Consider the following 14033-nt stretch of genomic DNA (forward strand, 5'->3'; position numbering starts at 1 on the left):
TACGCCCTCCTTTTATAAGGTACAGTAAATCTTCCTCTGTCTAATGCACATATATTCATAAAGTTAGCAGGTTTGATGCAAATTCAATAACTTTCTTCTTTTAAAGTGTTGCGGCTGACTATCCACCAGCAAGCTCTGTTTTCGCTCAAATTGGGAATATGGAAGCAAGCCTAGGTAGGAAGGGATCAGTATTAGATGTTTTACACAAAGTTGAGCGTTGCATAACAGAAAAAACCAGCTTCTCTTTGCTTTGATAATCTTACCATTTAATACTTTTACCACCTTTCCTTAGAAGGAAAGAAGAATGATGGTTAGTTTTATTGTGAAGTGTTTTAGTAATGTCTGAGGTTTAATGAGTATTACTATTCATTTCTAAAGTCATATTTATCAGTTGGCAAAGATTACTCCACTGTGATCCTCAAATAAAATTGTAGATAATATACTACTATGTAGACAGGGTGGACTTATGTGACAGCAGAGTTTACTAAATGTATGTTTTGGATAGGCATAAGCGACTGTGATGTCTGTGAAAATATTGTCAGTCTCCAAGTCACATGGAGGTATAAGGAATGCCACTCTTTGCAAATGATTATATTTTAAACTGCCCTTTTACATCCAAGATAGAATGAAGATTGAAGTCTAAAGGATAAGTAATTAGCTTTTCTACCAGGATTAAAAGCCCATGTGTTTCACATTGCCATAGAGAATGGTTTGAGAGGTGAAGCTTTCTTAGGAGACCATTGCAGGGTTGAGTCGTCGGTTTTGCTAAAAATGTTATTAAGTAGACTATGACAATCTGGTTAGGCCCCATTTGGAATATTGTGTCCAGTTTTGGGCCCTACACCTCAGGAAGGACATACTGGCACTGGAGCGTGTCCAGAGGAGATTCACACGGATGATGCCTGGAATGGTAGGCCGAACATATGATGAACGGTTGAGGATTCTGGGATTGTATTCATTAGAGTTTACAAGGTTGAAGGGAGATCTAATAGAAAACTACAAGATAATGCATGGCTTAGAAAGGGTGGAGGCTGGGAATTTGTTTCCATCAGGCAGGGATACTAGAACCCATGGGCACAGCCTTAGAATTAGAAGGGGTCAATTTAAAATGGAAATGAGGAAACATTTCTTCTGCCAGAGAGTGATGGGCCTGTGGAATTCATTGCCACGGAGCGCAGTGGAGGCTGGGACATTGAATTTCTTCAAGGCAGAGATTGATAAATTCTTAATCTCGCAAGGAATTAAGGGCTACAGGGAGAGTGCAGGTAAGTGGCGTTGAAATGCCCATTAGCCATGATTGAATGGTGGAGTGGACTTGATGGGCCAAATGGCCTTACTTCCACTCCTATGTCTTATGGTCTTCTGATCTAACCTGCAAGAACCAGACAGAGGGAACAATAAGATAGAGGCAGTAAGTCTCTATTATTCACCAGCTAAGATGCAGATAGGATCTCTCGCTCAGATTGAATAGATCAAGTTCGTATCGATCTAACTGAAACTGGGAGAATTATCTAGAGTTGGTTAGGGAGAGGGATTCCATTTCTCCTGCACCATGAAACACAGTTAGTGGGATAGGAATTATCCACTTGGAGAATACAGCTGAGAATAGCTTCAGCTGATTCCTGGAGAAAGAAGTTGCTACTTAAGGGACAATGTAATGGATAAAAGTAGAGGAAGGTTTTGGTCATTTTAAATATTAAATGGGGGATCTTTTTTGTAATTTACTTTGCATTTCCATCAGAAGTAGTGTTTAGTCACTGTTTCATTTAGTTTACTCATTACAGAAAAAGCCTTAACTTGAAATTTTGTGTGTAATCCATTTAGAAGAAGGCAGATGTAGTGGGCTAGCACTGCATTTGGGGTTTAGTAGAAATACCGGAGGTATCAATCACTTTGGGTAGTGAAACATTGGAATCAAGCAATAGCAGTTACAGTGAAAAAAGCTTAAGCATAAAGAAAAGATAAAAATGCTGGAGTTGAAATTTCAAAGAGCAGAAAAGGATATGGAAAGGGGGATGGAGTTAGAAAAGATAAAATATTGAACTAGAAGGAAATCGAATTAGAGATGCAAAGGCAAGAGAAAGATGGAGAAAATGAATATAGGCTGCATTTAAAACAGACATCAGATGTTGATGAGACTTTGGGGAGAATCCACATCTTAATCTAGACTTCAGTAAGGAAAAGTTTAATTTTGTACAGACCTTACCAATATTTGAAGAAAAGGCTGTGAAGGAATTCTTTATGTCCTTTGAGGAAGTTGTGAGACAAGTGATTTGGCCAAAGTAAAACTGGACATTGACCATAGAGAGTAGGTTGACGGGTAAAGCACAAGAAATGTATGCTTCACTGTCAGAAGAGAGACAGTAGATTTTATTTGTCATTTCTACCATATACAACTGATACAGAGAAAATGAGACAATGTTCCTCCAGGACCAAGGGTGCTATGTGGGCAGCACAAGTTATATAATCGTACACGGCATAAAGTGCATAAGAAGTGCAAAACACGCAAGTTACAGTCCTGCTAAATAATAGACATTTTTCCAGCAGCAATTTGAAGTCATGCAAAGAATTTCAGATGGGAAAGAGTCTGATCATACACTGTTCAGGAGCCTGATGGCTTGGGGGAAGAAACTGTTGCACAGTCTGGCTGTGTGAGAGACTGATTGCTCCGTTATCTTCTGTCAGATGGCAGGAGGGATAAGATTTTGAGTGAAGGGTGTGTGGGGTCTTCCACAATGCTCCTAGCCTTCTCAGGAAGAAGCTTCTCAGGATTGTGACTCTGTAAAAGAAAATTCACTGCAAATGACTTATTGTCTGAGGTATATAGGGCAAAGGTTTCAGAATCCAAGGAAATAACCTCGGCATTCATTCAGGATGGCAACATGTAACTAGTGGCATGCCATAGGGATCAGTGCTGGGGCCATAATTATTTACAATATATATATTAATGACTTGGATGAGGAAATTAAATGTACTAGAGCCAATTTTGTGAAGATCACAAAAATAGATGAAAAGGCAAGTTGTGAGGATGACACAAAGTATCTGCAGAAGAATAAAGGTTAAACAAGTGGGCAAAAATTCGCAGATGGAATATAATGTGGGGAAATTTGAGATTATGCACTTTGGCAGGAAGGTTAGAGGAGATGAAAAATATATAAATAGAGAAAGACTGCAAAAGTCTTCAGCACAGTTGGATTTGGAATTCTTTGCACAAAGATCATAATAAGTCTGGTATATAAGTTCAGTGGGTAATATGAAATCAAAGGGAATGTTGGCCTTTATTTCAAAGGGAATGAAATATAAACGTAGAAAGGTTTTGCAAAAACTATACAAGGCACTCTTCAGACCACAACTGGAACACTGTGAATAGTTTTGGGCCCCTTTCCTAGAATGAGATATACTGGCTTTGGAGGCAGTCCAGAGGAGGTTTACAAGACTGATACCATGTATGGAGCGACAGTCTTATAAGGAGAGACTGAGTACATTGGGCCTGTACTTGTTGGAATGGCAAAGAATCAGAGGTTACCTTATTGAAACGAACAAGATTCTTGGAAGACTGAACAGGGCAGATGTGGAAAGGTGTTTTTCCCATTAAGGGAGATTCTAGGACTGGAGGGCATAATCACAGAAACATGAGTCACCGATAAAGACACAGAAGAGAAGGAATTTTTTATTCACAGAAGGTTCTGACAGTGGAATTCTTTACCACAGAGGGCTGTTGAGGCTGAGGTAGACAGATTTTTAATCCGTAAGGGAATCAAGGGTAATGTGGAAAAGACAGAAAAGTGGAATTGAGGTTTATCAGATCAGCCATTATCTCATTGGATGGCAACACAGACTAGATGGGCTGAATGGCCTTTTTCTGTTCCTGTTTTAACATGGTTTTATTATGGACAAATTATAGAACAAGGACAATTTTTGCCAAAGACAGTTAAAGTGAAGACTCTCACAGAGCTCACTATTCCTAAAAGTTAAAAGCAAAATTCTGAGACTTTAAGAATGTGTAGGTTTTACTGGAGGTTTGTCTGTAATTTCAGCACAATACCTGCATGTTTAATGAATTACTTCAGAAAATAAGTGATAAGGGCAAATGTCAGGTAATACAGGCCAACTCCAGACTGACGGTGCTTGTCTGGGTGCACAATGGATTTTTGATATGACCCTATGGGATCTCTAGTGAGTGTCAAGTTACCCCAGGAATAGTGTATGGTGAGCTGTGTGGAACTAGGGCATGATTCTCAAATTGAGGGCTCAAATGAGAATTCATATGGTGAGTTTGGTAAGATACGTGCAAGAACGTGCTCAGGCTTGTGGCAAGAATAACTGCACCAAAATCCATGTGACTTGCACTTTGCCGAAAAACAGTAAGATCCAGCTCCAATAGTTGCAAAGTGAGATAGGCCAATTAGCTCTTTATTCAGTGAACTGACATAATGGGCTGAAGGAGACCCTTTTGCTTCACGAAATTTCTCTGTTTCTAAAATTGAAAATCCCATGGAAATAAAGTGTAGGATACAGACCGTACTGAAAGCTGGCGGTAAAGAAAATGACATTGAAGAAAGGTTTTCTGCCTCTGTGCTATACACCCTGCAATTTTTTTGCTGAAAACTGAAATGAATGGAGCTGAAGCTTTTGTCAGGAAGATGCACAGTTGGGGAACACAATCAGATTACGCTGGAAACATTGAGTGGCCTGGCAGTATTCTGTAGAATGAAGGGTACAAATTAAGGCGTGAATCCTATCTCAGTCTGAAATATTCACTTCTATTCTCTCCAACTGATGTGCTTCGTTTCTAATTTCTTTTGTCTCCAATTTCCAGCATCTGCATTTTGAGAAATGGCATAATTAGAAAGCCCCAACGGTGAAATTATACCTGTTATGTAAGCTCTGTGCTGCTTCAGAGGAAAAGAGAACTGGTCACTTTACACTAGTAATATTTTGGAGTTTCTGTCATTGCTTGTAAACTACTAATTCACACACTGTCTTCATTAGTGAATAATGGCATGCAGCTCCTTTGAAATGAAAGTAGCCCTAAGTCAGTGTCATAGAGTCACAGAGATGTACAGCACGGAAACAGACCCTTCAGTCCAACTCATCAATGCCGACCAGATATCCTAACTTATTTTAGTTCCATTTGCCAGCACTTGGCCCAAATCCCTCTAAACCCTTCCCATTTATATACCCATCCAGATGCCATTTAAATGTTGTAATTGTACCAGCCTCCACCACTTCCTCTGGCAGGTCATTCCATACACACACCACCAAAACGTTGCCTCATACATCCCTTTTAAATCTTTCCCCTCTCACCTTAAACCTATGCCTTCTAGCTCTGGATTCCACGACCCCAGGGAAAAGACCTTGACTATTTACCCTATCCATGCCCCTCATGATTTTATAAACCTCTATAAGGTTAACCCTCAGCTGCCTCTAGTCTGAAAAACAACCCTCCACTGCCACCCTCTGTCTTCTACCTTTGAGCGAGTTCTGTATCCAAATGGCTACCTCTCCTTGTATTCCATGTGAACTAACTTTGCTAACCAATCTACCATGAGGAACCTTATTGAACGCCTTACTGAAGTCCATATAGATCATGTCCACTGCTCTGCCCTCATCAATCCTCTTTGTTACTTCTTCAAAATACTCAATGGAGTTGGTGAGACATGATTTCCCATGCAGAAAACCATTTGAACATCCCTAATCAATCCCTGCCTTTCAAAATACATGAAAATCCTGTCCCCAAGGATTTCCTTCCAATAACTTGTCCTCCACAGTTCCCTGGCTTTTTCTTCCCATCCTTCTTAAACAGTGGCACCAAGTTAGCCAATCTCCAATCTTCCAGCACCTCCCCTGTGACTATCGATGACATAAATATCTCAGGAAGGGGCCCAGAAATCACTTCCCTAGCTTCCCACAGAGTTCTGGGGTACACCTGATCAAGTCTTGAGGATTTATCCATCTTTATGCACTTTAAGACATCCAGCACTTCCTCCTCTGTAATATGGACATTTTTCAAGATGTCACCATCTATTTCCCTACATTCTATATCTTCCATGTCCTTCTCCACAGTAAACACTGATGCAAAATACTCGTTTAGTATCTCCCCCGTCTCCTGTGGTTCCACACAAAGGCTGCCTTGCTGATCCTTGAGGGGCCTTATTCTTTCCCTTGTTACCCTTTTTTATGTTGGCCTGTGTTTGCACTGTATGGATGGACTGGCTCTCAACTTTTGTGTGCAATTCTTCAATGACATTAAATTACTGTCTCATTGTTAACTAGAATTGTTGCAGTGCCAATAGAATCTGTTGAGCCCATCATAAGTGCACTGGCTCTCTAAGTTAGCATCATGGCCTGGTGGCATTCTTCTGCTCTTTCCCAGTAACCCTGTGCAGTATGTTTTTCTAAATAAGCAATCATCTAATGCCCTCTTGCCTGCCCCAATCGAATCTACCTCAAAAATAGTTCCAGGCAATGCAGTCCAGACCTGAACCATTCACTGTATTGACTTTTTTTTGCATTCACTTTGAATCTGTGCCCTTTTGTACCTGATCCTTTTATGAGTGGGAGCAATTTCTCCATTATTTGAATAAAAATTACAAAATTGAGTAGATGTTGACCATTATCAATGAAACTAATTTATCATGCTTGTTTTTAATCACTCTTTCTCCCCTCCACCTCCCCTCCAACAGTGGTTACCATTGGTATACTTCGTTATTCACAACTGAAGTCGAAAATGAAGAAACCGTGGTTGAATATCTTTGGGGTGCTAGCACTAAGTGCAGCTGCTGTTGGAATTACTTTAGTGGCCAATTTCCAGGTATAATGTCAAAGTTTCTGATCATCATTTTTCACCTAATACCACCACATCTGTTACAGCTGCGCATTTCACAGTTCATGCTAGCGTTTGAAACTATGGCCTTGTCACAGTACATAGAAAACATATTTTGATCTCAGCGATTACCATTTTTGGCGAGTGTATTCAAAAGGTTTATTCATTGAGGAGATAAAAACGTGAAGGCTGAGGTGAACTGCAAGATCATTGTTTGGTGCCACCTGGTGGACAGAAACAGAACATACTGGACAAGGGCTGCACACAATGTCACTATGGGAGGAAGAATATTACATCAAAAAATAGTAAAAATACACTTTAAAAATAGGGAGAAATATCAGACCTGGAATTTCCACAAGGACTTTTCCAGAGTTATTACATTGTGCCTTTGATGAGAGATCAGCAGAAATCCTGGAGGAATAGTGTGAATGGCTGTTCTTCTACGGTTTCCACTAATCTTTATCATAAATTACCACAACAGATCGGGAGGCCAGTGGAAATTGCATTTTTCTGTCTTTAGAGTAGCAAACTGCCAACAGAAGACAATTATCCACATCTTTCAATAGTGCCCTCATTTCTATTACTTTAAATCACATAATCAGTTTAGATGCAGAAGGCCATTTTTCTTATTTTAGCTACTCCAACTAAAAATAATCTGACAGCTCACCCAAATGAGTCTCATCTAAATGAGTTATATATGACTCCTTGCTTTTTCCTTCTGCTACTTTATTTGTTACTTACAGTCATAAAGTCATACTGCATGGAAACAAACCCTTCAGCCCAACCAGTCCACACCGACCAAGTTCCCAAACTAAATTAGTCCCACCTGGTTGCACTTGGCCCATATCCCTCTAGATCTTCCCTGTTCATGAACTTATCCAAATGTCTTTTAAACATTGTACCTGTACCTGCATCCACCACTTTCTCTGTTCGTTGCACACAAGAACCACTGTCTGTGTAAAAATGTTGCCCTCATGTCCTTTTTAAATCTTTCTCCACTCACCTTAAAAATATACCACCTAGTTTGGAACCCCCCCCACTCTAGGGAAACGACCCTTACCACCTCACCTTTGTATGTTCCTCATGATTTTACAAACCTCAATAATGTCACCCCCCCCCCCAACCTCCTATGCTCAAATGAACAAAGTCCCAGCCTTTCCAATCTATCTTTATATCTCAAACTCTCCACTCCTGGCAACAACTTGGTAATTTTTTTCTGAATCCTGTCTGGTTTAATATTTGTTTTGAAAATTGTGTGATGGTCACCAGTAAGATTATGCACAATGTTAGCAAACTCTGACTGCAGGTAAACAGGAAGCACTATTTTCAGGCACCGTTCTGCAGAGTAAGGACTTTTGGGATTGTAGCAGAAGATAAAACCAAGGAATTGCTTAATATTCATTTGGATAAGACTCATTTAGGGGAAATGTCAGATTATTTGTGGATGGAGTGCCTTTGGCTTTGTTATAGCTTTTAAATTTAAACATCTATAGCTGGCCATCTAAAGTGAAGATTTTAAAAATCTGAATGCTTTCATGACTAATCTCAACTATTTGGTGGAATATCTTATTCTGAAGTTGGAAAATTTATAATTACAGTTTTCATTCAACAAAATCTTTAACTTTAACATAGTCTTTGTTGTTAGTTTCTGTATTGACAATGACATTATACGTAGAGCAATTGAATGTGTTTTGTATTCAAATAGTAATTAATTTTTGATGTTCCCAGCACTCTAATAATGAACGGGTACACAACACAGGCACAGTTTTGATCTTTGGTTTTGGAACTGTAGTCTGCTGGATCCAGGTTGTTTTAACATTTCAGGCAAATCTAAAGCATGAAGGAATTAAAGTTGGAATATTGCGTGTTATGATTGCAACGGCTATCTCCATAACTGTCATCCTGTGTATCTTTTGATCTATGGGCAGAATTGTCTCCTCCTTGATGCAGTGTGATCAATCGCACGGAAGGTAGGAAAATGTGGGGAGATTGAAAATAAATCAGGATTTTGCAATTTTTCCCTTCAAGCCTTAAATAGCAACAACTTCAGAATCTTGTAAGTGAATGGTGACCACATTATTTTCATGTATTTGCATCTCATTAAAGCCCCAACTCAGCTTATTTGCAGCCACTTCCAATCCTTCTCTCCTACCCTGACAAAGTCCCATAAATCAGAATGGTGGTTGTAACTTGCCTATTACTTGTCCCAGCCATCATGCAAATGACGGTTCTCTTCACAACCATGTCACTATATGTTTTATGGTCACTGTCCTTCTTGACCCTTCATCTGTGCAAGTTGGCATCCTCACCACATCATTGCACCTTCTCTCACACCAACTCACACACTTCATCCCTTCAACACTTCCATTTGGAGCTCAGGGACAATTGCATAAGGACACATACTTCAAGCATCTACACAGGTGCATCTTACAGCTCTGAGCTGGCTTTCTTAGTGCTCACTTGCTTTGTGCTTACTAGCCTCTTGCTACTTAGCATTGCTTTCCAAGTATACGTTCACTAATTTCTGTGCTGACTTACATTTTGCCAGCACGCTGAGTTCCTAGAGTCCAAAGCTTTAGTACTCAGTTACAGGCTACCATCCTCTAGAGCTTACATTGCTGGGAGATACAGATAGCTGTGACTATGGGAGCACTGAAGGGAGTGAACATGTCTCTGCGTGACACTGGGCTATGTCAATGCCTGCAGTGTATGCCAGCAGTGTATACATCAAACACACTGCACGTGCTTCAAGCATATGACCATGTGTGAAAGTCAAAGGGAAGCAGTCTTTAGTGGGGTGAAGGAGGACTACAATTAGTGAAGGGGCACTGGCACAGTTAGTCAAGGGGCTGGTCCAATTTCAGTCCAGTAGTTGGTCATGGTCAGGGTGTTGTGGTGAGATCCGTTGAGAAGGTAGGCCAATTATTGCTACAACATGACAGAGGCAAGGATTGAATGTGATCAAGGTGGATGGAAGAGTAGTTAGTGTTGATGCATGAGCAGCAGAGGTGGTGAGTTGGCTTCAGTGAGTGAGTAGGATACACGGCTGGCAGGAAGAGATAGTAGTTTGGGAGGATGAGGTGGGTCATCCACAATTCAGCACTGACCTCGGCTATATTTTGGGCCAGGCTGTCTTAGTCTGATGGTGTGACCTCCACTGGGTCTACAGGTAAAATACTGCCCTCCTCTCCATCACCGCATTTGTCAACACCACGAGGTTTCTGTCTGCATAGTGAGGAGTGAGTTTCCCTGTGTCCTGAAAGTACAGCTTGAGCATCACCATATGAGGGTCAGTCTTGTCTTGCAGCATCTGAAGTGATGTGCAGCCAAACCTTAAAAATGTTGCCAGTTGCACAATCACCGTAAGTTCCAGGCAGTGGTGGCCAATACCACAAGGAGGGAATCAGGTTGCATTATTAATGATGTAAGGAGTGGAGGATTGTGTGACAAAAATCATCCCAAACCATTGCAGACTGGACACCATGAATCTCACTCCACAACAACACTTTAATTGAAAACAGGAAAATTCCATTTACGTGTATGTTGGGTAGAATTGGAACATTGAATCAGGACAATCAAACTACTGACTGCTGACAGCCCAAAACAGTCTGTCATTCTGATTCATACAAGTCTAGTGAGTGAATTTGATTACATTTGAGACAGAAGACTCAGGTGGAAAATCCTCTGCTTATGTGGCTCATCTATAACCATACATAGCTGGGTGATCCAAGTATTATATTACAAGAGCCAGTTCTGAGTTGGTTAACAATTATAAGCACGACAACTGGCTCATGTCCTTTTTTTCACACATTCTCTGATTAGCCAATCATTTCCAGCACTTCTTTTATATCTAAATATCCTTCAGTTTTTCTTGCACTCATTCTGACGTCTTTTGAGGTTCCATCCAGACAGGACATTTTCACTTTCCATATAACTAACGTAGATTTGCATACATTTTATGTATTGTTTACATTAAACCTGATTATCATGCATGACAGTTCATCATTTTCTGAAACTCCAGGTTTATAAGTCCAGGTTTATTATCGCTCGGTCACTGTTTATCATTTTAAAAATTTAATAATTTAAACCAAAAGTATTGCTTCAGAATTATTTGCTGAATTCCTTAACCAAATTATAAATAGATTTTTTTCTGGTTGCACAACTCAAAATGTTCCATGGAGCAAGAACCCAGTGGATGTTAATCATGCTTTACTACCTCTACATAGCAACATTTGCGATTGAATTTCGATATTCAGAATTTAAAATTCAATGTGCTGATGAACAAAGTGTTTCAAAAGTCTCCACTGTCATTGCTGAATTCCGCTCAGATCATTTTAGAGACAGTTATTAATGAGGCTGTCTTTCCAGTAGTCCAGAATATTAATGGATACATTCCTAACATTTAATTTGACATTAAATTTAATGTTTTCAAGCTTTGATTGAAGAGTATATTTGTGAGATTATTTCTTTTAACATCTAAACTCTTCCCTCATAAAGATTATCCTTTGGTATCTTTATCACTGATAATCTTTTTCAGCTCTCTCCACCAATCTCTTGAAGATAATTCGAGAAAAGCAACAAAAAGCTCACCAAGCCAGCAGATGCTCAGATCCTGTGAAAGTACTTCTAAACAAAACTTTCAAAAAAATGGAACCGCAATGGGTTGGGATAAAGTGATGGCTGGGAGCTGGAATCTAAAGACATGAAGAGAGGTGGAGGGGGCTAATATCAGCAGATGCGTGGCATTATGTAAGGTATTTGGTGAACAGGACTGTGCACACTATTATTGTACTGGAGAGATATACAACTTTGTATGATGAACGTGCTACTATTCCTGGCCTCTATATATCTTAGAACCCACTTGCTATTGGAGCAAGGGCCAAGCTTGACTGAAAAGACTTGCATTTTATAGCTTACAAGTTTCAGCCAGAGAGATTAGGAGAAAGTGAGGACTGCAGATGCTGGAGACCAGAGTTGAAAAATGTGTTGCTGGAAAAACACAGCAGGCCAGGCAGCATCCGAGGTGCAGGAGAATCGACGTTTCGGGCATAAGCCCTTCTTCAGGAATGGGATTCCTGCAAAGATTCCTGAAGAAGGGCTTATGCCCGAAACGTCGATTCTCCTGCTTCTCGGATGCTGCCTCGCCTGCTGTGTTTTTCCAGCAACACATTTTTCAACTCAGCCAGAGAGATGTTCGGCCAAAAACTCAAAACAAGACATCCACGTCTTGATCTTCAGAATGCGTAACCTACATTATATTAACCTTTGATTCTAATTATAGACATAGTGATGTACAGCATAGAAACAGACCCTTTAGTCCAACTCGTCCATGTGATCAGATATCCTAAATTAATCTAGTTACATTTGCCAGCACTAGGCCTATATCCCTCCAAACCCTTCCTATTCATATACCCATCCAAGTGTGTCTGAAATATTGTCATTGTACCAGCTCCCACCACTTCCACTGGCAGCTCATACCATACATGCACCACTCTTTGCATGAAAAAGTTGCCCCTTATATTCTTTTTGAATCTTTCCTCTCTCACCCTAAATCTATGCCCACTATGGACTCCCCCCAGGGAAAAGACCTTGTGTATTTACCCTATCCATGCCCCTCATGATTTTATAAACCTCTATAAGGTCACCCCTCAGCCTCTTACGCTCCAGGGAAAACAGCCCCAGTCTATTCAGCTTCTCCCTGTAGCTCAAACCCTCCAACCCTGGCAACATTTTTGTAAATCTTTTCTGAGCACTTTCAAGTTTCACAACATCTTTCCAATTAGAAGGAGACCAGAGTTGCATGCAATGTTCCAAAAATCGCCTAACCAATGCAACATGACCTCCCAACTCCTGTACTCAATGCTCTGACCGATAAAGAAAAGCATACCAGATGGCTTCTTCGCTATCCTATCTACCTGATTATCTGTTTGTACAAAGTATTTGATTTCAGTTTAAAAATGTGTTCTTTTACATCTGCATTGCTTCAATTATCTTTTAACCTGCAACATCTTCCAGCCAGCTAGGTGGATGGACATATAGTTTTGGGCTAAAATCGACGTTAGAATAGTAAACCAACTATTGCAAGCTATTAATGGGTGAACTCAGGTACATATCCTGGATTAAATTCAACATTTTAATGAATATGTTTTGTAAAAATATCAGGGGATATGGGGCTATGCTGATTGGGAAATGGCCACTACTTCTGTTTTTTAAAAAAGATAGTAACATGTAATATTAAAAATATATCTTTACAAAATGGACCTGGGAAAAATCAGATTGCTTCAATGGTAATTTCTGGACAAACTGACAGAGTCTGTAAAGAGGAAAAAGTGAGGACTGGAGATCAGAGTTGACGAGTGTGTCGCTGGAAAAGTACAACAGGTTAGGCAGCTTCTGAGGAGTAGGAGAATCGATCTTTCAGGCATGAGCCCTTTCAGGCATGACCCTATGTCCGAAACATCAACTCTCCTGCTCCTTGGGTGCTTCCTGACCTGCTGTGTTTTTCCAGCGCCACACTTTTAGTGTGTGTAAAGATACAATGGATTTCTCAGTTGCTAACTGACTATCCCTCACCTTTTCAATGAATGGGTTTTAATATCACAATAGCTGCTAGACCTGTCAGCCCATTAAAATGGGATTTCAAATAAAGCCAGTGAGATGATTATAACTGGAATGTTTTATGTGATATCAAACAATTCCCCCCTTGTATTTATACTCCAGGTGTTGTGAAAATAAACATTAATCTTTTGAGTTAAGCTTACAAGACCACCAATTTGTGTCTATTCTTTATTGTCCCAGCACTCAAACAGATTAACTCTTCCTCAAAAACGTAGCTGAGTATGAGACATCAGCGATTATATAATGAACAGTGAAACAGGTTTAAGAAGGAGAAAGGCCTATTCCTATATCTATATGCATTTGCAGGACAGAAGAACAATATGTCAGCCACACTGAGTTTATAACCTCATTGATGAGATTTTGAAGTGAATGCACTTGGCATACTGCAAGTTTGAAATCCGCCAAAGATGTGGTCACTAGTGTTTTAATTTTTATTTTGCTGAATAAAAGTGCTCCATTTAGCTCCACATTCAATTATCCACTCATCTCAATTACACTCAACTCCCCCCAAAACCTCGGGGGCTGAAACTGGGGCCCACAGCACACTGGTAAAGAACAAACCAGAAGAGTGCAGAGTCCCCTATGTTGT

The 14033-nt window shown here is 40.1% G+C and overlaps 1 protein-coding gene across 1 annotated transcript; it reads left to right on the forward strand.

Annotated features, from left to right (window-relative positions):
- The first annotated feature begins 4231 nt into the window (after positions 1-4231).
- On the forward strand, positions 4232-11602 carry tmem150c (transmembrane protein 150C). Its single transcript, XM_087986721.1, has 4 exons — positions 4232-4364; positions 6687-6814; positions 8555-8732; positions 10969-11602. The coding sequence occupies exons 1-4, from the start codon at positions 4232-4234 to the stop codon at positions 11175-11177; spliced, it is 648 nt and encodes a 215-aa protein (XP_087842847.1). The 3' UTR covers positions 11178-11602.
- Positions 11603-14033: the final 2431 nt, after the last annotated feature.

This window comes from Chiloscyllium plagiosum, unplaced genomic scaffold (genome assembly GCF_037043375.1).
Source record: "Chiloscyllium plagiosum isolate Xiang-an unplaced genomic scaffold, Cpla_swu_hap1 HiC_scaffold_1, whole genome shotgun sequence".
NCBI lineage: Eukaryota > Metazoa > Chordata > Chondrichthyes > Orectolobiformes > Hemiscylliidae > Chiloscyllium > Chiloscyllium plagiosum.

Bases quoted from the DNA above. Each gene is read 5' to 3' on its own strand.
- tmem150c (XM_087986721.1), top strand. From the start codon at position 4,232: ATGATTCTCAAATTGAGGGCTCAAATGAGAATTCATATGGTGAGTTTG. The intron at 6,815-8,554 runs GTATAATGTCAA...TGATGTTCCCAG, and splicing joins CTTTAGTGGCCAATTTCCAG to CACTCTAATAATGAACGGGT. The intron at 8,733-10,968 runs GTATCTTTTGAT...AATTATAAATAG, and splicing joins CTCCATAACTGTCATCCTGT to ATTTTTTTCTGGTTGCACAA.